We start from the raw sequence: 25,087 nt of genomic DNA, 5'->3' as shown, positions 1-25,087 counted from the left end.
ACTAGGTTTCAACCAACCTAAATATCATTTCAAAATTTGCTAACTACTTTTAAATTCTAAATGTTATTTTATAAATAAATATTAAATAAAAAATTAGAAAAGATAAATAAATATCTTTTTCAAATTTTAAATGTAATTTAAATAAATAAAATAACAAAATTTAAAAAATTAGCAAAATATCTTATATCATTTAAAAATTACATGATTATAAATATCTTATTTTAAGTTTAAAATAAGATAAGATATAATCAAATTTTAAAATAAGATAGATATTTTAAGCAAGAAGATAGATACTAATTCTATTTAAATTCAAATTACACTAATATCTTGAATTAAATTTAAAAAATATTAAATTAATTCAAAAAGATAATTAGAATTGAATTAGGAATAGTAATAGTATAAATACAAAACTATACCAAAAATCGGAAGTTAATTCCATGAAAAAGCATGAAAAATCGAAGAAAAACAAAAAAAAATTGTGAACTGTACTGACAGATTTGCGATCGCAGGAAAATATCAGCACAGACCCGATTTTTTCAAATCTTCAAAAAATAATAACTAATTCAAATAAAATCCAAATTAAGTTCTGTAAAAGGCTAACTTGCTTAATTTTTTCCATACTATCCAATAAAAATAATTCCAGAGATAAAATCGCAATTATTTTTCATGAAAATTTTACAAACATCAATCAATCATCAAATAACACTCAATACAACATGATACCATCCAAAGAACATACAAACAATCGTTTTAAAGTCCAAATTTCTTGCAAGTAAATCAATTACCATGGCTCTGAGGCCAGTTGTTGGAAATTATTTTACCAGGATCTTAGATCTACTCACAAGTATGTTTATTAACACCCTAAATATGAACTTTCTAAAACGATGAAATAAACACATATAAAGTTTAGGAAACCTTACATTGGGTGCAGCGGAATATAAGGACTCCTTCCGTTCAGATATCTAGCCCTTGATTCCTTTCTGTAGCAGAGCATTATCAATATCTGAACCTGGATCTCTTTCTCTGAATCTTTGATGCTGAAACCTCCTTCTTGCTGAAAGTCTTTCTTCACGATCTTCCTCACTATGATTGAGGTATCACTTGCTGTGTGTGGGCACTACTCATATACTAAAGATTTCAAAATTCAAGAGGAAGAGAGAGAGAGAGTGGGTTCGGCCAAAGATAGGGAGAGAGAAGGCTCAGGTTTTTCTGATTCAGAAAGTGTCAGGAAAAAAAGTGTAGAAATTTTAGTGTAATTTTCCTGAAGCATTCACTATCTATTTATACCATTCCACAAGGGTTAGGTTTGAATTATTTGGCATTAAAATAATGAAAATATCAGTTTAAATTTCCTACAAAAGTGGCAGGCCCTATACTAGTGGATTTGGGCCTCACTTTTTGTAATTTTGCAGTTTTACCTTTTCTGCATCTGATTTTCTCAAAAACGCCAATTTTCTAATTCAACCATTTAAATGCCAATTCTAACTATTTAATAACTATAAATAATTATTAAATAATATTGTCATTTATCATATTTATTAATTGAACCATACAAAGTATCATAATTAACAAATATGCCCCTAAAACTCTTTCTTTACAATTTCGCCCTTACTTAGTGAAAAATTCACAAATAGACATAGTCTAATTTGAGAATTATAATTGATTAATCAAAACCAATTACATGAGTCTTACAAGAAATATTATCTCAACTAGTGCGGGGACCATGGGTCTATATAACCGAGCTTCCAATAAGTAGATCAAGAATTTAGCACTAAAATTCACTAACTTATTAATTCTTCGTTGAATCCACGCATAGAACTTAGAATTGCACTCTCAGTATATAGAATGCTCTATATGTTCCACCATATAGACACATCATTAGTTATCCATTGTTATAATCCTAATGTGATCAATGATCCTCTATATGAATGATCTACACTGTAAAGGGATTAAATTACCGTTACACCCTACAATGTATTTATTCCTTAAAACACTTGACCCCGTATAAATGATATTTCAGCTTATGTGAAATGAGTACTCCACCATTTATGTTCGTTTGGTCAAGCTCGAAGGAGATCATCCTTTGCTTACTATTTGCCAGATAGAAGCTATAGATTCCATGTTTATGCTAGCGCTCCCACTCAATTGCACTATCGTGTTCCCAAAATGTACGTATCACCCTGACCTAAAAGTAGGCTTAACTAACAAATCAAAGAACACGAATAGCCTTTCAAGATTGAGCCTAATCATAACAGGATTAAGATCATTTGATCTAGGATCAACTAGGCGATATTGACTTGAATAGATTTTACGGTAAGTTTAATTAAATCTAAGTCAAAGTTCAATATTAGTCCCTTCCGATGCATACTCCATGCATCCAACCTGAGCCTTACTTTAACCAATGCTCTGGAAAGAACATAGCACTTCTCCAAATGCAAGTAAACTCTGTTGTAGATTATCATATCAGTAAAACCCTATGTCTGATAAATCTAGAAAACTTTATTCACATAGTCATGTTTACTTTCCAATGTGTTGACAGCACAATAAACAGGATCAAGTATGTGAAAAGGGTTTCAGATGAATTTATACATTATGTACATATAATCATGAAATAAATCATGTGAACCATGCAACATTAAATGTTATTTCTGATCTATATTAATAAGTAAATCTGATTATATTGAAATGAGTTTTATTTAGGGCATAAAACCCAACATTTTGTTCATTCTGCTTTGTGTAATTTTAGGGTTTCATTTGCACATTTCGTTTTATGTTTTTAAATTTTTTAGTTATTTATTGTTGGTTTTTAACATTTCATTTGGTTCTTCTCTGGGTGTTGTTCTTTAATTTGGTTTTGTTTTCTTTATTTTCAGTGTTTTTTTGTGCTTATAGGTTCTGTGTTTTGTTTTCGTGTTTAGTGTTTTCAATCAGTCGTTTGTAGTTTCTTATAAGTTTTTTAATAGTTTAATAATGGTATGTTTGATGTGTTTTCAATTTTCTTTAGGTTTAGTTGTTTGCTGTTATATTTTAGGTTTCAAAACGATTTTCAAATCTTTGCTCTTTATTTTTCGATAGTTGTATCTGTTTTGTAGTTTGTTTGTTGTTTGTATATAGTTTTATTGTTCTTTTCATACTGTATTTTTCACTATTAAAAATTTATTGTGTTGTTATGTTTGATGTGTTTCGATCTCCTTTAGGGTTAGTTGTTTACTGTTTTTTTTACGTTTCAAAACGATTTCAGGTCTTTACTGTTTTTTTTTTCTGTGTAGTTGTATGTTATTGGTAGTTTGTTTGTAGTTTGTTTATAGTTGTATTACAGTTTTCATACTGTTTTATTCACGATTTATAATTTATTGTGGCCATTTTCGTTATGTTGCAGGTTTGGGACTACAAATTTAGTCCTTCTGATTTTTATAGATCTAAGTGTGTATGCACCAGTGTTTTTTCCGTGGTAGATAATATTAAGAACACTTTATCTGTTAATTTTCTTTCTTTGTTTCGTCAAACTCAGTTTGGGCATTTTCTGGATATGCCTGAGTTTGTTTTTCATCCGCAAGTCGTACATAGTTTATTTTTAAGGGAAGTTTTCCAGCCCAATCCTAAAGAGTTTTGGGCTAAGGTTGCTGGCTGTTGCATACGGTTTAGTGCGGAAGAATTTTACTTGATTTTTGGATTAGATTGTTTCGGTGATTGCAACAAGTTATTGTTTTCACAGGAAACAAATCAATTGGTAGAAACATGTTTCCGTGGTGTAAAAACTATTGACCACAAAGCCATCGAGGATGCTTTTTAGGGTAGTCGGTGGGGTTTGGATGAGTCTCTTAGTTTGAAAATGGCTGTTTTGTATTTCATTCAGTGTTTTCTTCTTAGCAATACTCCTGACAAAGAAGTGTCTAGGTTTGATCTAGATGTAGTGGATAGCGGTCGGTGGGACGAGTATTGTTGGGGTAGGGAATCATTTGAATTAACAATTGACTCATTCAAAGGTAGGATCCAGCATGGGATTATTATGAAAAATAGGAAGGCAGAGAAGGGAGGCCAATATGATGGCTGGTATAGGGCATTGGGATGTCCTTGGGTTTTCACGGTTTGGTTTTATGAATGTTGTCCTGCAATGGTGAACTCTTTCTGTAAGAGAGTTTCATCTTCTACTCCAAGGATTCTGAACTGGAGCAACACCATCGTCACCAAAAATCCAACTCTTCGAGACTTGAAGGGCAAGATTTTTGATTTACCTTTGGACAAGGTAATTTACAGTTTCTTTACTGTTTCTTTTCAGTTTTATTTATGTTGTTAATTTTTAGTTTTTCCAATTGTTTTAATTTTTTTCATACTTTGTTTGATTATGCTGTTCAGTTGAAGATAAAAAACATGCGTCCTACTGATGAAGAGAGGCAGCAGCTTCAACTTGACGGTTTATTTCTCGATGAATCTATTGATGACCGTGGTGTAGCGAAGCAATCCTTTGAGGGTGGGTCATCTTTAAAGAAGTCTGATTCAGCAGATATTGATTGGATGAAATCTAAGTTGGAGATGGTCATTTCGAATCAATCATCATTGGCCGAGGACTTCATTTCATTGAGGTGTTTTGTTGATCTTAATTTCAAATCCGTAATGACTGTAATTTAGGATATCCAGGAGAAGGTTAATGCCATTCATCGTCGTCCTTCTGATGAGGTATCTATTCATATTTATTGTTTAGGTTTTTTCATATTTTTTTTAAAGTTTCTTTACTGTTTTATTTAAGTTTCATTTATGTTGGTTGATACAGGGAAAGTCATCGGATGAATTAGTAACTCAAGATTCAGATGATGATGCTGATGATGATGACGATGATGATGCCGAGGATGATGAGAAGCAATTGCCTGATCCAGAAAATATTGATTCGGACTCCGACGATGGTGGTGAGTTGGTTAAAGTTGGTGGGGATGCTGATGATGCTGACAAGGTTGTTACTGCTGTTCCCGCTACTGATGTGAATCCATCTGAGGCTGTTGGAGGGAGTGATAAAAATGTTAAGGATGTTGAGAAGCCAAAGGGCGATGAGTCTCGATTGAAGGGGGACGATTTCTTTGATGGGTTAAGCCAGCTTGAAATAGATGATGATCAAGTTGTGTTGGCTGGCTTGGAGGCTGTTGGTAAAATCCATGTAAGTTTATTTTTAATTGTTTTCAAGAAAATTAGGTTTCTTTTTGGTTGCTCAATAGTTTCTAGTCTGTTTTGCAACTGTTTTAATGCATTCTTTCTTTTTTAGGTCCCCGCACCCAATCCAGATGTTGTTGGTCAAAAGTCAGATGCCCTTCATACTGATGAAGAAACTGAGGACACTGTCTCTGATACACCTCTGTTGGATAAGAGGAAGCGTGCTCCAGCCTTGAAATCTCCTTTTGTTGATTTCGGGTCTGCTGATGTCGGGAGCACTCCAATGGAGCTTATGTCCTCAGGTTCTCAATCAGCTGGGGATAATAGGGATTTCAAAATGGTGACTTATGTGAAGGGCTTTTATGCTCTTAATGATGCGTTTGCTGATCTCGTATCTACCGAGATTGAGGCAAAATTTGACGCTTGGATTGGTGAAGGATTGCTTAAACATCCTAGGTGACTGTTTTTATTAAATCTGTTTTCGTATTATGTTTTATTTTTCAGTTTTATTCTTGTTTTAATGCTATTTTTTTGCTGTTTTTTTGTTGTTGAAGGCATTATAATTGTTATGAAGATGGCACAAAGAAATTTACCCCGGGTTTTAGGCTAGGTGTTGATTATGTTGAGGATAAAACTTGGTTTTATCATTTGGCTACATGCGACATGTTTATGAACGACTCGGTAAAGTTTCCAATTTATATTGTAGTTATGATAGTTTGTTTTCAGTTGCTTTATAAATGTTTTTAAGTTTTGATACTGTATTACAGTTTTTTTACAATTGTTCAACCTTTTCATTTGTGTTTCTGTGTTGTTTTTTTTCTCAGCATATGAACACCATATTCTATTACCTTTGGAAAAAAGGTAAATATTCTTCCGCTGTGACGTTGAATTTTGCAACTACTGATTGTCTCTTTGATGATTCCATCCAAGCTTTGTACCACAAATATAACAAGGCCAAGTCAATGAAGACTAAGATGTCACACATTCACGCTGCCCACCCAATAGCGCATTACATCCGAGGTATGCGCATTCCCTGTTCCAAGCCTTGGTATGAAGCCGATCATGTGTTATTCATCATCAATTTAAGAAGGGAAAGTCATTGGGTGTTTGGGCGTCTTGACTTGAATGAAGGGATTTTGTTTCTGTATAATTCTTTGAGGACCGCGAAGATGAATGCTGCAGCTAGGAATGCCATGAAGGCTTATTCTGTGTTGCTGCCTTTGTTTTTCGATTTACTTGGTTTCTGGAAGAATAGGTCACAAGCTCCTGCCTCAGGTTCTGACCCTACAGCTCCCTTAAGAATCGTGGAGATTAGTGGTCTTCCGTCTCAGCAGAAAAAGTGAGTGTTTCTTTTAAGTTTCTTTTATGTTGTTTTTTAGTTTCTAAACTGTTTACTTTTTCTTCTGTTTTTATAGTGATTGCGGAGCATATGTTGCTACATTTGCTGAATTCTTTATCCACGGAAAGGATGTCCCTGCGGACTTTGACATCGAAGTTTATCGTACCCGACTTGCTGCACTTTTCTTCTCATACGGCCAAAGGAAAATTGATGAAAGCATTGATAGCGAGGATGAGAAGCAAAGCAAGTCTTCTAAGGCATCTAAATTGAAAAAATAGGATCTTTTAATTTGGTGACTCTTTTCTGTTATTTGTTGAATCTATTACCAGACAATATTTAGTGTTATTGGTTGAATGTAGGTATTATATTTGATTTTATACTATGTACCTGGTTTAAAACTTTTAGGATATTTGACATTTACTCCTTATAATATGTTTATTGTATAGGTTTGTATTTCCCAAAGTTGTTTGTTTTTTTAATTGTTCAAGTTCTTATATACGGTCGCACAACTATGGAGAAACTATTAACCAACTGAATACAAACATTGTTTTTATTTTTTCTAAATTGTGCTATGAATGTATTTTTATTCTTCGTATTCCATTAATCCTTTTTCCTTTATTTTAGTTATGTTTTATCAATTCTTGACTGACTGCCTTTAAAACTGTAAAGAAGAAGTCATTCCGGTACTTAATATTTACAAAGGGTCACAACTGTAACAAAACGATTTTGCAACTATTAAAAAACTGTTTCAAATTTCATAAAAATGAAATCCCATGTATTTAGAACATCACAGATCAACCTGTTTGAATTTGCACACAAAATTAAACAATTCAAATATTTCATATGTATCTATTTTATTGCTTGATTGTTGCATGTCTTTCGATTGTGTCCGTGTTGACCACATTTGCTGCACCTGTTATGTTTTTTTGTATCCCATTCAGATAAAAACCTTCGTTTCCTTGGTCTTCCAGATCTTATTTTTTGGTTTGGTGGCAGAACAATGATATCTTTTATGTTTTGTGGCACATCCCAAGTTGTGTGATTGTGTACCGGATATGTTGAGCCGCTGTATGTTTCAAGCCATGTTCGCGTGGTGTAATAACCTGAACAGTAGTTGTAAACATTCAAGTTCATCTCTTTTATAACAGCAAGCGCATGAGCACACGGTAACTCATCAAGTTGGAATCTGTTGCAACTGCATGTTTTCTCCTTGAGGTTGATGACCCATGATCTGGTTAGTTCAACGACTTCGAACATGGTCTCGTTTATTGGTTTTACCTGCGGATTAAGTGTAAAACTGTTAATATGTATAACAACGGCAAACAAACTATTAAGAAACTATAATGCAACTAAAATATTAAACATTTCATTACATTTTCTGTCAATGAGTCCACAAAGTTGTCGACTAATTTCTTCTCTGCTGTAGGTGTTAAAAATGTTGTTGTTTTCTGTGCTTTTTTTCCTGTTTGTGTATGTCCATTGTTGTATCAATGCTCTCAATGACTCCATCAGTGTTGTCATTAGTAGCTCTCTAGCTGCCAAGTTTGCTGCATTTAGAGATTCAACAATGTTTGAAGTCATAGTTGAATACCTGTTGTTTTTGCAGTGGTATCTTGACCATTTGTGGTATCCAACTTGTTGTAAATATGGTCTTACACGGATGTCCAAGCTGTCCAACTCGCTCATATGGTATTCAAATTTCCTCTCTGTGTATGCTCTGGCTGCAGCGAAGAATGGTTTATCCAGCTTGCTTGCATTCTTCTTGAAGGTTGCTTTTAGGTTGCTTAACAGGTGGTATACACAATAGCAATGTGTGATTTCTGGAAATACTTGACAAAATTTTGCCTTACTTATGCTCTCATGTCTATCCGAGATCAAGCCCGTTCCTCTCTAATCCCATATGTTTCTCTCACTTTTGTGAAAAACCATTGCCATGAGTTGTTGTTTTCTGAATCCACAACAGAAAAAGCTAGTGGAAAAATGTGCCCATTTGCATCCTGTGTACAAGCAGAGAGCAATGTACCTCCATATGTTGATTTAAGGAAAGTTCTGTCAACAACTATTATAGGTTTGCATTTCTTCCATCCTTTTATTGATGCATCCAGTGCGAAAAACAAGTACTTGAAGCTGTTGTCATCCTCTGTTTGCATGTGCACTATTGTTCCGGGATTAGTTTTTTGCAACATGTGCAAAAAACCGGGCAGCAACCTGTATGATTCGTTGGCTTTTCCTCGTAATTCTTCTTGCACGTACTCTTTGCTTCTCCATGCTTTCATGTAGTTCATTCTCACCCCATACTTGTGTTTCATTTCTCCTCTGATGTCTTGTGGCGTTTGAGTTGTTTTTATGTTGGTGAACTGTGGCTTGATGTAGTTTCCAATCAATTTCGTTGTAGCTTGTCTCTTGTCGGCAAATCTGATGTTTAGATCACAAGTGTGTATCACCTTTCTGTCGTACTTTCGAATGATGAATGACTTTGTTGGCCCGTTTCTGGATGCTGTTAGTGCCCACTTGCATTTTGGATCCAAACGACAAATCTTGTATGTTCTTGCACATGATTTTTTAACTTTGAATTGGAAGTTGTTCCTAATTGCATAGAAACCAAGCACACTCTGCAGTGTTTCTTTGTCTTTGTATATTTGTGCTTCTTCTATTTCAGGATGTTGCGGATCTGTGATTAGTAGTTCGTCATAATCTGTGATTTCTGGTTCCTTTTTTCTGTTGTTTTTCCAGTTGCTCAACCATCTCCTCTGCCACAAGTTTTGCATAGTCCATGAAGTCAAAACTTTCTCCCCCAAATTCTGGTACTGTAGCTTCAATTATATGTTGTTGATTTGTTGAGTCTTCTGTTGTTGCTGCATTGTATTCGATTGGTTGGAAGGCGCTTGTATGTGTAATTAATGAATTGTCATTTCCCAAGAATGATGCATCGATGGTTGTTGTTGGGTTGTTGATGACATTCACACACATTGGGTATGTTGTGAAGTCGGGGTCTTTCAGTTTGAATTGTATGTAGAAATGCAGGCTTTGATCATCCTTTATCCTCAATGGTTGGTATCCTTCCTTCACTTGATATTTCAGTTGCAAAACAATGTTTTCTTGGTTGCACTCCAGGACATCTTTGAGTTTCTGTTGCAAATCTTCATAGTTACAATTGGCTGAAATGTAATGTCCACTGGCTTCATAATTTTCATAATCCATTCGATCATCGAATTGTCCATTGTAGAAGACTAGGAATGGAATGTCTTTCCTTTCCTGTGTTTTTGCAATGGTTATTAGTCCGAGGCAACGAATTTTAAAACTGGTTTGATTCTGTTATGAAATAGAGTACAAACTTACTTCTATCTCTGTCCCTTTGTTCAAGCATTGTATTTCCTGTCCTGATTCCTGATTTTGCCATTTTTTTGTTGTTAATAAACTACAAAGAAACGAGAATAAAACTATTAAGAAACTTCATTTAAATTTTGGGAAACTAACCATTTCTCAAACTGTTTTGTCCTCTATCTTTTCCAAAATAAATTCCTGCAAAAAACGTAATGAAACTATTATTAAATGATTATGCAACTGTAAACCAACTTAAAAACCACAATTCTATCCCCAAAATTACATAGTTCTTACTCATTGTCATTTTTCATCATGTTTATTCGAATCAGATCGATTTCCAACTATTATAAAACTAATTTGCTACTATTAACATAAATCTTACCTTGTATATATGCTAGCTCTTGGTACTTGTCATTTGACACTTCTTCATGATTTTTAAACCATTTTAAAACAATAATGCAACTGTAAGCCAACGCAAAAAAATAAAAATACCTTATTAGTATCACGTGGTTCCTTAATTAGAATCAGTTCTTGTTTATTGTTTTTACCATCTGAATTTCCTGTTGTACACCAGTGAATCAACCAGAATGCAACTGTAAATGACGTGTATCATTGTTGAAAAAAAATTTCAGTTCATACCTTTTTTTTTGGATTTGAGGGGGAGCTCCAGATCTGTTCAATACAGATTTACATTGCTTCAATCTGAATTTTCGACGCTCGTTTGAGTGATATTGCACTATAAAAACCGAAATCAAATGTTGAATTTCAGTTTCTCCACGGTTTTCCTGGTCTTTTTTTTAAAAAAAATTTCTGTTTAGATCCTTGGATTTGTTTGTTTCCTATTGAAATTCGACGGAATTTATGGTTGTTTTACGTTCGATCTGGTTTCATTCTGGTTGCGTAGCCGACTGCATCGATGGAGGTTCATTCATCCTCTCCGTTTGTGACGTGCGGCTGAAGGTAAGGTCAAGTGGTATTTTTGTAATATTTTCAATTTGGGTTGTACAAATGTTGATTGGGCCGGCCCACAGTATTGTTGTAATATTTTACCCTTTTTGGAATATTCCTGTTTTTTTCCCTTAAAAGTAATATTAATGTTACTAAAAAAATTAATGTAAAGTATTTTAAACAACAATATAACATAATGGTAGTTAAAAGAAAGTTTTGTAATGAAACTAATGTTTAAGATACTATTTAGCTTTCTTACAATTTTTGTAAAAAATCTATTAAAATTATTCCACAAAATAGACTTATTTAGATACTATCAAGTAGCTTTTAAGTATCAAATAATATATTCAAAATCCTTTATTGATTACTCTTAAAAGTTTATAATTTTTTTTTTAAATTACGAAATGATATACTTAGAACAAAGTCTATATAATAGAGATATTTTAATATTTTTCAAACAAAAAAAAAAAATCACATAAAATAATTGAATAGTATCTTAAACATCACAAAATTAGTTGAAAATTATAATATATGCTATATTTTTTTTTAAAAATGATTATATATACTAATTTTACTAATAAGTTATAGGATAAGTGTTTATACTTTATTTTATCTGATTAAAAGTAATAAAAATGTTACTAAAAAAAAATTAATGTAAAGTATTTTAAACAACAATATAACATAATGGTAGCTAAATGAAATTAATGTTTAAGATACTATTTAGTTTTCTTACAAATTTTGCAAAAAATCTATCAAACTTATTTGACAAAATAGACTTATTAATTTAGATACTATCAAGTAGCCTTTAAGTGTCAAATAATAAAGTTACTAATTAGTTAGTATACATACTTAATTTAAATATTTAGTTACTTTTATTTCATAATAAATTATAAAAGAAACTAGAATGTTGTTTTTTATTTTGAATATAATATTTGATGATGGTAAAAAAATTATGGGTTTTACATAATAAAATGACTATTTTGAAAAATAAATTGAGAAATAATGCCAATTTTGAACTTAAAGAATTAACAGTGTGTACTTAGTATTCTTTAATTTTAAAATTGTAATGAAAAGAGATAAAAATAAATATAAAAAAATTCTTTGAGTTTAAAAATTAGTTATTATTCTTAAAAAAAAAAATTAAATATGAGCAGAAAAATATACTTTTTTTAGATATTAACATGAGTATTTTTTTTTTTCAAAAAAAAGTTATTATAGTATTACTTTTTATACCAAAGCTAAGATAAATAACTATGTTGGTATAACTCTTCTTTCAAAAAAAAAAACGTAGAGAATAAAAAGCACTAAAAGAAGAAAAAAAATAAAGAAGTGGCTAATTTTCACGTAATGGAAAAAGAAAAAGAAAAAACTAAAAAAGGCTAACAGTTTCAGGCTAACGAAAAAAATTGGAATGTGGATATATATTATTTTATATTAAGTATAAAAGTATAGGTAATATTTATATTAAAATTTATAACGGTATCGGTGTATATAATTTTTTTTTTTTTTTGATATTATCAGTGTATATAATTTTAGTATTGAATATATAATTAAAAGTTCCATTTGATTTAACGGTTGAATACAATTTAATTAAATATTAATTAATAGATAAAATAATATTTTAATAAAAAAAATGAAAAATAAGGGGCATTTAAGATTTAACTCCAAATGTAATAAGTTGGACATTTATTATTACACTTAATACTATTAGGTGACGTTTAGTTAGAAGTAATAAAATGAAATGGAATGCAAAGAAAATAATTTTTATTTCATTTTTTTGTATGGTTGCATATTAAAGTATTACAATGTCATTCTTCTACCATTTTGGAGGAATGATTATTCCATTTTGAAATGGAAGGAAAGATTATTCTAATGCATGATATAAATTTATTTTTATGCATTTTAAATTTTATTGCATTCTATTTCTATTCTTATTGTTATTTTCATTTTTATTCCTATATTTTTATTTCTCTCAACCAAACGCGACTTTAGTTTTTTATTAGAGTATGTGCGCTAAAGTGACAGACTTGAAGTAGAGAGGAGGGGGACAAAATTTCTTAAAAAAAAAAAAGATGAAGCTCTCCAAACAAAAAAAGAAAAAAAAGAAAAGGAAGCTTTCTCTGTTTGTCGATCAATCCTTATCGCTAAAGCTTAATCAGACGTAGTTAGCTAACTCCAATCGTTGTGAAAATTGAAGGTATGATTTTTATTAAACTTATTTGTGTTTTGTTTATATCAGGGATTTTATAATTTTGTTTGCTTTCCTTTTTTCCCCTTTTTCATGTTTCTATCAAGCAATAGTGGTTGAAATTTTTGATCCGGAGAAAATTTGTAATTGTTTGTAAATTTTGAGAGTATTAATTTTTAGAATTATTGATCTGTTCAGTTTTTATATTATTAGTTTCATTCTCTTGTTGATTATTGTTGGAGTTAGAGAAATTAAATTATAGGGCAATTTTTAATTATATACAAGTAAATTATTTATATTACAAAAAATATGCAGAAAAATATAATTACACAATTTTACATAATTTTATAAATATTTATGAATAATTTTATTTTCACATTATATAATAAAAATAAACATAAATATTTACCATTTTAATATGTTGATTATTTTTAATTAATTTTTTGAAAAAAAGAAGGAATGCATAAAATTAAATATAAAAATACCTAAGTCAATATTTATATTTTGATGTATTACTAAAATAATATATTTATTAAAATTTAATACAAAATTATATATATACAAACATATTTTAAAAATTTATTTATGCCTTATAAACAACGTATATGCATGTTTATTAAATATTTGATTATTATTAATATTTATAATGCTATTATTGATCTAATGATAATGTTTCAATAGAATCAATATAATTTATGTATTAAAAGTTTATAAATAAGTTTAAAAATAAAAAAATTTACGTTTATTTTGTTTTAAGAAACATACTATAACCAAATGTAAAATTATGTATAAATATTATGTTTATATTTTATATTGATAATGTTTATAAATTATTAATCTAATATATTTAATGTATAGTTTTATAAATAAAATATGTATATTTATTTTATTTTTATTTTTTTGTTGTAAGAAAAAATATGTATGTTTATTGTTTATTTATATAAAATTTAGGTTAAATTAATTACCTTATATAGATTGTATAGAAAATTAAAATTATATTTATATATTTAATATAGAATGTATAATTAAATATAAATAAATTATTTTATATTATATAATGTAAAAAAATTATATAATGTATACAAAACTATAAATTTTCCTAAATTATATATGTAAATAATGTTAAAACTATTAATAAGGACTAAATCGGTGGATATGTACCTCATATAGAAGATAGATTCATGTTTATTGTTTAATTTTGTTAAATTTGTAGTGATACTGTTGCTAAATTATGGGTTTTAAATTAAAAAACTGTTATAAAATAATCTAAAATAATATAAAGTAAATGAAAAGAAAGAAGAAGAAGATGAAGAGAGAAGGAGAAAGAGAAAGTGAATGAGAATTTCTGAGTTGTTTATTCCAATGGGGTGAACCCCTATTTATACAAATACAAGAGTGAGATATTAAGAAACTAAGAAAAAGGGAAACTAAGGAAAAGAGGAATGTTGATTACAACTCATGGTAATAAATAAAAGATTTGGACATCCACATAATTATTAATATTTATAACACTCCCCCTTGGATGTCCATAATAACTGCCTTATTAAAAATCTTGCTGAAAACTTGATCAAAGGAAAAAGAGTATAGTGTAAACTAACTCCCCCTCATTTAGGCATTTGTGGAGATCTTCTAATCGACGAATTTCGATCTTATCTGTCGTCTTCTCAAATGTTGATGTTGGTAATAACTTTGTGAATAAGTTTGCAAGATTGACACTTGATTGAATATGTTGAACACCAATATGAATTTTCTTGAAGCGTATAAAGAAGAATTTGGTGAAATGTGTTCTGACTCTATCTCCTTCAATGTACCATCCTTTTAGTTGAGCGATGCAAGCAGTATTATCCATAGAGAATTGCTTGGGTTGATACTTCTTTATTGAGTGCAATCCATATGTTTCCCGAATATGCTATGTCAATGATCTCACTCACACACATTCTCTACTTGCTTCATAAAATGCAAGTATGTTAACATGATTTATAGTTGCCTCGTTAAAAACCTTGCCAGAAAAACCCAGTGGGACAAAATCTGAGCTAGGGAAAAAGAGTACAATATATATTTCATATTCATAATTATTTGCAAGTTGCCTCGTTAAAAACCTTGCCAGGAAAATCCAGTGGGACAAAACCTGAACTAAGGGAAAAAGAGTGCAACATAAATATGTCTCCCCCTCATGCACATATGATCCATAATTTTTTTGGTGATAATAAATCTCATAAGATTATTGTTATCACTTTTAAAATATCACCATATATAATCTTTGATCATATATTTTCTATAACTCTTTCAGAGTATGTATGGATTTCTAAATTATAGATGAGGGGTTCGTGGAACATTAGTCTTTATCCAACTAATTGTATCATTCATATGTGTACACAACTTTGTTCATACGAAAATTTAAAATTTCAAGTAGATATGAACATAACACATTAATGGTACTATAAATTTTAATTTGTGACAATGATGGTACTCCAAGACCATATATTTGTTCCATCTTGTTGTATGATCTTAATTTTCATATCAAATGATCATATATCTATAATTCTTAATACATATGAAGTACTTCAGGACTTCAATACTAATGAACAAACTTTATACATTTAATATTTCTCGATATACAAAAGAAATAAAAGTTTGTTTTGCAATTAATTAAAAAACTCTTCAAGAGTCTATCACAACGTATAATTTACGTATTTATATTGCATAGACAACCATAGGTATTTTTCAAATAATAATTTACTTACATGTCTTTATTTCATACAAAGATCTTTGTCATATTGTAATATCCAATTTAAAATAGTATTTAATTTATTTTGTTTGGATATTAATTGTGCGAGGATAATTATCTCATTTATTTGTGTTGTTAGTGAGTTGATATTATTGCTTAGAGTAGTTGTACCAATTTTATAAAGAAAGTTAAAGTTGTATTAACTACGAAAGTAAAATATTATGATATTTTCACGAGTAAGTAATGTTTAATTCAAGCCCGATATGAAAGTCCATTACGTTTTTATAATATATTTATTAGATTTAATTAATTGTACATATAAGTGGTATTAAATAATATTATTATTTGATTAATGTTAGAAAAATCGTAAGTTTAGAGAAATTCGCAGGTTTAGAAACTGTTTTACTAAAATGACCATATCTGGAGTTTTATAACTCCGATTGAGGTGATTCCAGTGGCGTTGGAAAGATAATTTAAAGATCTATAAATTTTGTAGAAATAGCTATATCAGAATTCGTAATTTTTCTAGTTCAAAACTAAGGCCTAAAGTTACGAGATTGAGAGCTTACAATTTAAATTTAAAAGTTAGATATTTGTTTATTTAATAATTTATCATATTATTATTGTTATTATATTAATATTATTATTATTGATAAAACTAAACGAGTCAGATAGTATAGGTTTCAACCCTAAAATTATATCGTTCTATTCTTCCCACCTGAGCAAGACTAACCCTAAAATTTTCAAGTCATCTTTCCATTACATCCTTAGCCAAATCTGTACCACTCTTCACTCTCATCTTTGATCACCATCATCTTATGTCTATCGATCCAAGCAGCTTGATGTATTTGAGGTAAGAAACTCTACATTTACTTATTTATTGATCACAATAGGAGAATATTCGTAGGTCTCCTTTTCTTATTTTTCAGAATAAAACATGTCTCAGTAAAACTGCCATATCTCTTTAAATACTCATCCAATTCTCACAATCTTGGTGTCTATAGAAAGCTTATTGAATTTCCCATAATTCTTATGAAGAAAGGTTTTACTGAATCGAAATTTATCTATGTCAAAAATAACTATTTCTATGTTATTTGTTGTAAATCGTTTTTCATATTTTCTATATAAGTTGTCTCAGTAAAATTCAAATATCTCCCTGAATAATGATCCGATTCTAGCAATCTTAGTACCGTTGAAAAGATAATTCAATTTTCTAAATGTTTTATGAAGAAACCATTCACTAATTATTGATTATTCTAAGTCAAAATTATTGTTTTATTGCTGTAGTTCGAAATCCATTTGTTTCAGGATTTCTAGAAAACTGTTTCGGTATAATACCTATATCTCTTACGTTATGACTCCGATTTTAAAGATTTTAGTGTCATTAAAAAGGGAATTCGATTTTCTAAAACTTTTATGAAGATAGTATTCTCTGATTTGGAATATTTCAGTATCAAAACTTTGGATTTCCGATGTCTACTGTGATTCGTTACTCCATATTCCTTCTCAGAAATAGTTTCAGTAAAACTATCATAACTCCCTCAGTTTTAATCCATACTTCGTGATCTTTATATCATTGGAAAGATAATTGAATTTTCTATAATTTTTATGAAGGAAACTTTTACTGAATTCGTGTAGTTATTGGTCAAAAATAGTATTCTTTCTGCTGTACTGTAAGAGTGTGAATTTTAATGTTAGGGCCTTGACCCATGTGTTATTATAGGTATTAGTGACGAGATAACAAGTTTAAGCAGCGGGATTTGAGGTAAGGAAATTAGATAGTTTTATATGTGTTTATCTGCATTTAAATTCTTTATGTATTGAAATATGACTTATGATTTGTTTTTATGAATATGTATATGGTACTGAGAATGTGTGGTATGGACACAATATGAGTTTGTGAATTGATACATAGATTATGGTTGTATGACTTGTATATGTTGTATGTTGTATTTGTATGTTTCAGGTTGTGTGTTGTATGATGTAATTGTATGTTGCATGTTATATGTTGTATGTTGTATGCTAACGTCTCAGGTAAAGTGGGGGACCATGGTGGGGTGTGATACGGGATAAGGCCGTTGAATGTAGAGATACCCTACCCTACATTTTACTGAGTCGTGTATGAGATTGTTATGGTGGGTATGATACAGTGATGTTACTGTTGAATATAGAGATACCCTATCCTATAACAATGGTAGGGCTGCATAGGCCCATGTTATTATATGGGCAGATTAGGCCCAGGATATTGAAGGGTCAGGCTAGGCCCGGGTTATGTAAGTAATGGCTATGATATGCCAATGTTGTGATAATGTTATTATTATCTATAGTATTGATATGATTATGTTATGAGTATGATATTGGAGTTATGATCTCTGTATATGTGTACGGTGTGAACAAATAGTATAGACTTGTATGATAAAGGTTTCCATATGTACAGTTATTTGGTTATAGTTATAAAAGAGCATGTATGATATTGCTAAAACTTAATAAATGCATTAATGGTATGTGTGATATTATATGGTATTGTTTGATAAGCATTTCCTTACTGAGCTTTTAGCTCACCCCCCTTACTTTCCCCCTACAGGTATTAGACAGGGAAGTATGTATAGTGAGCAGGGTCGGTTAAGGTACGTATATCTTGTGAGCGGCTACGGGCGGACAAACGATCTAGAACGCCGGTGGTGCCTTAGTTTTATTTTAAGCAGTTGATAAATCTAACACAGTGGAAATGCATTATTTAAAATTATTTACTTACTGTATCTTGTTTTACAAATGAAGGATCCTTCTCTGTTGCATTTTGATTTTTTTTTTAAAATCCACTGTTGTATTTAAATTATTTTTTTTATCTTTTCAAATTATGCATGAAAATAGTATTTTTGTAAAATAAGGCAAAATATCGGGGCGTTACAGTTGGTATCAGAGCCGATCGTCCGTTAGCCCGAAGGATACTCACGGTATACATACAGAAGACTGAAAAAGATCCCTCTCACTATTATGTAAGTGTTAGTTTTAATTTTCTTGTTATTGCCATTAATAGTCTTATATGTGATACATATAATTAGAGCCTCATTTGAGGTGGTGCTTAGAGACACCAATAGTACCCTCTATCTCTTATGATTGATTACACTTTTTAGGAAGAAGATGAATATGTTTATATTTCTTCATTGTCTTGAATTGAACTAGGAAGGACCGTGTTCCTTTCTTGAAAATTTAGAATAAATTATATTAGGAGTTCATAAGACTTTATTTGATAAATAGAATATTACTAGTTAAGCTTGACAACATTAAGTTTAGATATGTACATAGAATCTTCTCTTCCAATAATTGAACTCTTTTGTTTCTATTAAATCAACCTTTCTTGTAAGAGCTCACACATGAAACTAGAAGAGCAGTTAGAATCAATGTGAAAGGAACGACCAGTAGAGGTGGGGGCTAAGGATGTGTGTTCCGCTGACCCACAAATGGTTGATGTTCCAGATCGAATCCAATAGTAGTTAAGGCTAACAATCTAATAGAGGCATTGGAAGGAACGTGAGCATGACTAAGACGATTTGTTGAAGAGTTTTCACAGGCTCAGCGCAATAGATCACCAACACTAGTAGTGGAACTTGAAGCACATAATGAAATGTACCAATAGCCAACTAAGTATCGATGCATAGAATTGCACCTGTCTACAAATGGTTAAAGATGAAGTCTCTACACCTAGTTATGAAAGGAAGCCCAACCTATAGGGAGTAGGGAATGATTTAAGATAGTGGATGCTATACTAGACTAGATATGGTATTTTATGAAACTCACTTATTAAGAAAGATGAAAGAATAGACCTATAAGGAGCAAGTACTATCTTGATGGATATTCTATGGATACACACCCCTAAGTTAGATGGTAAGAAGTATGAATATTGTATATGAAGACTTTAGAGAAAAGTCTATTATACAAATTAGTCCAAAGAGGACTATGCCATCACGTAGAAAGGAGTGTAGCACCTTTGAACAGAATCTAGAATAAGAAGTTAGAAAGAGACCTGATATAATTTTTTTTAAAGTAATGACTTATGAAGGTATCTTGAACACCAAGAGATAAGTAGAGCATCAACAAATATTAGATTACCGAAGGAAAATTGTAAGATTCAAACTCAAGGTCAGCTACTTTGTGAGGAGACAATAAAGTAAAATGCGCATGGTTTCGATAAAGACAATTTCAAAGGAGGAAGAAAAAGAAGATTTAGACACGACTAACAATTTGGGTACAACATGAATGAGAGTCAACACAGAGGACAACTATACAGAACAATTCAAACTGGACAACTTAGAGATCATAGATACATCTTTGTAAAGGATGAAAAAATAAACCACTATAGAAAGTAGATCATAAATTCAAGACTTGAGGAAGAGGGGAAATTAATATTCAAGGGTGACATCCCTAGATTCTAAATACCCATCGATACAACAACGGTGTAGATCATAACTCAAGGAGAAGAAGTTAGGAAAGCCTCATTCAAAGGCAAGAGACAAGTGAGACACAACTAGGACTAATGTGATACATCTACAAGAATTTCATGGAACGACAAGGACCATACGAGTTTTTGTGAAGTGTTGGGATTATGAAATGATCAAGCAACATAAAAGGCACAGAGTATGCAAATGATACTACAATCCACTCATGATTTGCTTTGTGGACAATAGTATGAGTATGTTTAAGTGAATAGAAGCAAATAAAAAAAAAAAAACTTACAAAAGTGTTAATGTTGGTCAAGAGAGGTGGCATTTCTATGCTATATAGTGTTAAAGGAAAGAATGACATCAGATCTGCCAAAAGTTAAAGTTGTCAAGAGCTAAGAATTCAGACATATATTTGAAACTTTCTCGACCCAGAGGGCTAGTAATGGAGCAATATCCTAGAGGAACATACTAAGATGGAATAAGACAATAGCCATCGTTTGGAAAATAAATAAAGTTTATCTAATTGGAAGTGAGGAACTTATAAGGAAAGAGAAATGGATGTATATGATTGCATTCATATATGGAATGAAGATGCTTAAGTGAAGTATGGACTTATTTTTTAGGGTAGTTTAGGAAGTACGAGTCAAAGAGCCCTGGCTAAATAATTATAAGAAGTGAGTCTCTAGTAGCAAATCAGATACAAGTGGGGTGTAGGTGGTATAGTAACGATGAACAGAGTAAGGTCTGTTCGGCATGATTTGCCAATTATGTATATAGTATCCTTACCCCGACAACTTGGTTGATTGATATATTATGAGATTACATGATTAACCTATGGTTAAATAGTAAATGATAAATAAATAATTGGGCTACCTAACCTATGTTAGGGTTGAACTCGTTTTAAAGGGTTATTAATGCACTTACGATATTTTAGCATATATGATCTTACTTAACTAAAAGTAGATGGTCTGTACTCGAATGTAAGTTGGTTTTAGATTTTGGAGGTCTTAACAGTGCAATTAAGAAGTTGGGATTTATTTTGTGAGCTATAGAGGTCTACAATATGTAAGACATAAATATGGTTAGAAAAATATATGGTATCATAAATATGAAAGTGATGTTATACCCAGAAGGTTAGTATAATAGAAGAAACGATCATTGAACACAATTACACAAATCTATCAGCATTGCAGATTTAGACTTCATCACTATAGCAATGTAACACCACCTGATGAAATGTGGAGGAAAGTAGGATAAATGGTTGATACTAGTGGAAGGATTCCTCTTTGGATAATAGGTACTGTAACTAGTGTTCTGGTGATCGATTTACTCAGTATTTTCTTTTATGGTTCATATTCTGGATTAGGTTCATCCCTTAGTTAATATTTAGTTAATAAATGATAAAATGAAATATAGATGCTTATGGGCGATATCTAATGAAACTGTCGCTGGAATTGAGATCTCATTCAAAGAGAAGGATACCAAATATCTGGAGTTTCCTTTTGTATATTATATGGATGATCCGATCCGCGAGGACCATGATTGGGAATTGTTTGATCGTCTTTCTCCGAGGAAGAGGCGAAACATAATCAACTTGAGTTCGACATAGCTATTTGAAATCTTAATAAGACTGAATTTGTTATCTCATGTTTGCCTAGCAGAAAAAAAAAGTTAATGGGAAAAACAAGATAATCTCATAATCAAGTCAACTTGATTGAAAGGAGTAATGGAGGACCAAGCAGCATAGGAGAGGTTAGCGAAGAAAATACAATAGAGTGATACAAGAAAGAGACTACAAAAGAAACCAACATCAGTTACCTAGGAAAATGAGAAGGCGTGACGAGTGCAATGAATACATGGATAAATGATATCAAGAAGTGAATGTGAGACAAAAAAAAAAAAAGAAGGTCGAAATGGATCATTAAAATATTTATATATAGAAGACTTTTTTTTAGAGCTTACATGTTTATTTCCAAGTGTCATGGAACAAGTGTCTATCGATGAGTGAGTAACATCTATGAAATTGAAAGAATGACACTGTGTAATGTATTGTATAATGTGTTCTCAAGTGACATGTAAGGATGTTCATTTAGAGAATAAATAGTTTTACTCTTAATGGCATGTAAAGATGCTCATGGAAGAATAAATAGTTTCACTCTTAATGTCATGTAAGGATGGTCATAAGAGAAGAATTTTTTTTTATAATATTACGAGCATGCTATTGCAAAACTTATGTATTTAAAGCATGTATATGTAATTTATTATGATAGAGTATGTTTTGATATTTAAGTAATGTATAGAGAAATAATAATGCTTAATTAATAAGTTATTTGTATTATATGTTTTATGGATTGATCGACAAGATATAGGTTAAATGCATATTTGTTGGCTCCATATAGTAGATAAGGAGGTTATGCGGTAAGTGGTGAAAGACATGAAGACTCAACACCCCGAGTGTTGGTAAGTTAAATTTCGGGGACGAAATTTCTTTTAAGGAGGGTAGAATGTAATATCCAATTTAAAATAGTATTTAATTTTTTTTGTTTGGATATTAATTGTGCGAGGATAATTATCTCATTTATTTGTGTTGTTAGTGAGTTGATATTATTGCTTAGAGTAGTTGTACCAATTTTATAAAGAAAGTTAAAGTTGTATTAACTACGAAAGTAAAATATTATGATATTTTCACGAGTAAGTAATGTTTAATTCAAGCCCGATATGAAAGTCCATTACGTTTTTATAATATATTTATTAGATTTAATTAATTGTACATATAAGTGGTATTAAATAATATTATTATTTGATTAATGTTAGAAAAATCGTAAGTTTAGAGAAATTCGCAAGTTTAGAAACTGTTTTACTAAAATGACCATATCTGGAGTTTTATAACTCCGATTGAGGTGATTCCAGTGGCGTTGGAAAGATAATTTAAAGATCTATAAATTTTGTAGAAATAGCTATATCAGAATTCGTAATTTTTCTAGTTCAAAACTAAGGCCTAAAGTTACGAGATTGAGAGCTTACAATTTAAATTTAAAAGTTAGATATTTGTTTATTTAATAATTTATCATATTATTATTGTTATTATATTAATATTATTATTATTGATAAAACTAAACGAGTCAGATAGTATAGGTTTCAACCCTAAAATTATATCGTTCTATTCTTCCCACCTGAGCAAGACTAACCCTAAAATTTTCAAGTCATCTTTCCATTACATCCTTAGCCAAATCTCGTACCACTCTTCACTCTCATCTTTGATCACCATCATCTTATGTCTATCGATCCAAGCAGCTTGATGTATTTGAGGTAAGAAACTCTACATTTACTTATTTATTGATCACAATAGGAGAATATTCGTAGGTCTCCTTTTCTTATTTTTCAGAATAAAACATGTCTCAGTAAAACTGCCATATCTCTTTAAATACTCATCCGATTCTCACAATCTTGGTGTCTATAGAAAGCTTATTGAATTTCCCATAATTCTTATGAAGAAAGGTTTTACTGAATCGAAATTTATCTATGTCAAAAATAACTATTTCTATGTTATTTGTTGTAAATCGTTTTTCATATTTTCTATATAAGTTGTCTCAGTAAAATTCAAATATCTCCCTGAATAATGATCCGATTCTAGCAATCTTAGTACCGTTGAAAAGATAATTCAATTTTCTAAATGTTTTATGAAGAAACCATTCACTAATTATTGATTATTCTAAGTCAAAATTATTGTTTTATTGCTGTAGTTCGAAATCCATTTGTTTCAGGATTTCTAGAAAACTGTTTCGGTATAATACCTATATCTCTTACGTTATGACTCCGATTTTAAAGATTTTAGTGTCATTAAAAAGGGAATTCGATTTTCTAAAACTTTTATGAAGATAGTATTCTCTGATTTGGAATATTTCAGTATCAAAACTTTGGATTTCCGATGTCTACTGTGATTCGTTACTCCATATTCCTTCTCAGAAATAGTTTCAGTAAAACTATCATAACTCCCTCAGTTTTAATCCATACTTCGTGATCTTTATATCATTGGAAAGATAATTGAATTTTCTATAATTTTTATGAAGGAAACTTTTACTGAATTCGTGTAGTTATTGGTCAAAAATAGTATTCTTTCTGCTGTACTGTAAGAGTGTGAATTTTAATGTTAGGGCCTTGACCCATGTGTTATTATAGGTATTAGTGACGAGATAACAAGTTTAAGCAGCGGGATTTGAGGTAAGGAAATTAGATAGTTTTATATGTGTTTATCTGCATTTAAATTCTTTATGTATTGAAATATGACTTATGATTTGTTTTTATGAATATGTATATGGTACTGAGAATGTGTGGTATGGACACAATATGAGTTTGTGAATTGATACATAGATTATGGTTGTATGACTTGTATATGTTGTATGTTGTATTTGTATGTTTCAGGTTGTGTGTTGTATGATGTAATTGTATGTTGCATGTTATATGTTGTATGTTGTATGCTAACGTCTCAGGTAAAGTGGGGGACCATGGTGGGGTGTGATACGGGATAAGGCCGTTGAATGTAGAGATACCCTACCCTACATTTTACTGAGTCGTGTATGAGATTGTTATGGTGGGTATGATACAGTGATGTTACTGTTGAATATAGAGATACCCTATCCTATAACAATGGTAGGGCTGCATAGGCCCATGTTATTATATGGGCAGATTAGGCCCAGGATATTGAAGGGTCAGGCTAGGCCCGGGTTATGTAAGTAATGGCTATGATATGCCAATGTTGTGATAATGTTATTATTATCTATAGTATTGATATGATTATGTTATGAGTATGATATTGGAGTTATGATCTCTGTATATGTGTACGGTGTGAACAAATAGTATAGACTTGTATGATAAAGGTTTCCATATGTACAGTTATTTGGTTATAGTTATAAAAGAGCATGTATGATATTGCTAAAACTTAATAAATGCATTAATGGTATGTGTGATATTATATG

At 30.8% G+C, this 25,087-nt stretch overlaps 1 protein-coding gene and 2 long non-coding RNA genes across 3 annotated transcripts; 2 read left to right on the top strand and 1 right to left on the bottom strand.

Moving 5' to 3' along the window:
* The first annotated feature begins 2,724 nt into the window (after positions 1-2,724).
* Positions 2,725-7,122, top strand: LOC133033682 (uncharacterized). Its single transcript, XM_061108712.1, has 2 exons — positions 2,725-4,246; positions 4,357-7,122. Exons 1-2 carry the CDS (start codon positions 3,833-3,835, stop codon positions 4,627-4,629), a joined length of 687 nt encoding a protein of 228 aa, XP_060964695.1. The 5' UTR covers positions 2,725-3,832; the 3' UTR covers positions 4,630-7,122.
* Positions 7,123-7,214: 92 nt separating this feature from the next.
* On the bottom strand, positions 7,215-7,986 carry LOC133033683 (uncharacterized). Its single transcript, XR_009685802.1, has 2 exons — positions 7,855-7,986; positions 7,215-7,759 (listed from the first exon to the last, which is right to left on the bottom strand). It is a non-coding gene; the product is annotated as an uncharacterized LOC133033683 (long non-coding RNA).
* Positions 7,987-12,770: 4,784 nt separating this feature from the next.
* On the top strand, positions 12,771-18,040 carry LOC133029670 (uncharacterized). The gene is made up of 2 exons (XR_009683799.1): positions 12,771-12,950; positions 17,393-18,040. It is a non-coding gene; the product is annotated as an uncharacterized LOC133029670 (long non-coding RNA).
* Positions 18,041-25,087: the final 7,047 nt, after the last annotated feature.

This window comes from Cannabis sativa, chromosome 1 (assembly GCF_029168945.1).
Source record: "Cannabis sativa cultivar Pink pepper isolate KNU-18-1 chromosome 1, ASM2916894v1, whole genome shotgun sequence".
NCBI classification, from domain to species: domain Eukaryota; kingdom Viridiplantae; phylum Streptophyta; class Magnoliopsida; order Rosales; family Cannabaceae; genus Cannabis; species Cannabis sativa.
This window is presented reverse-complemented; position numbering and strand designations above follow the sequence as displayed.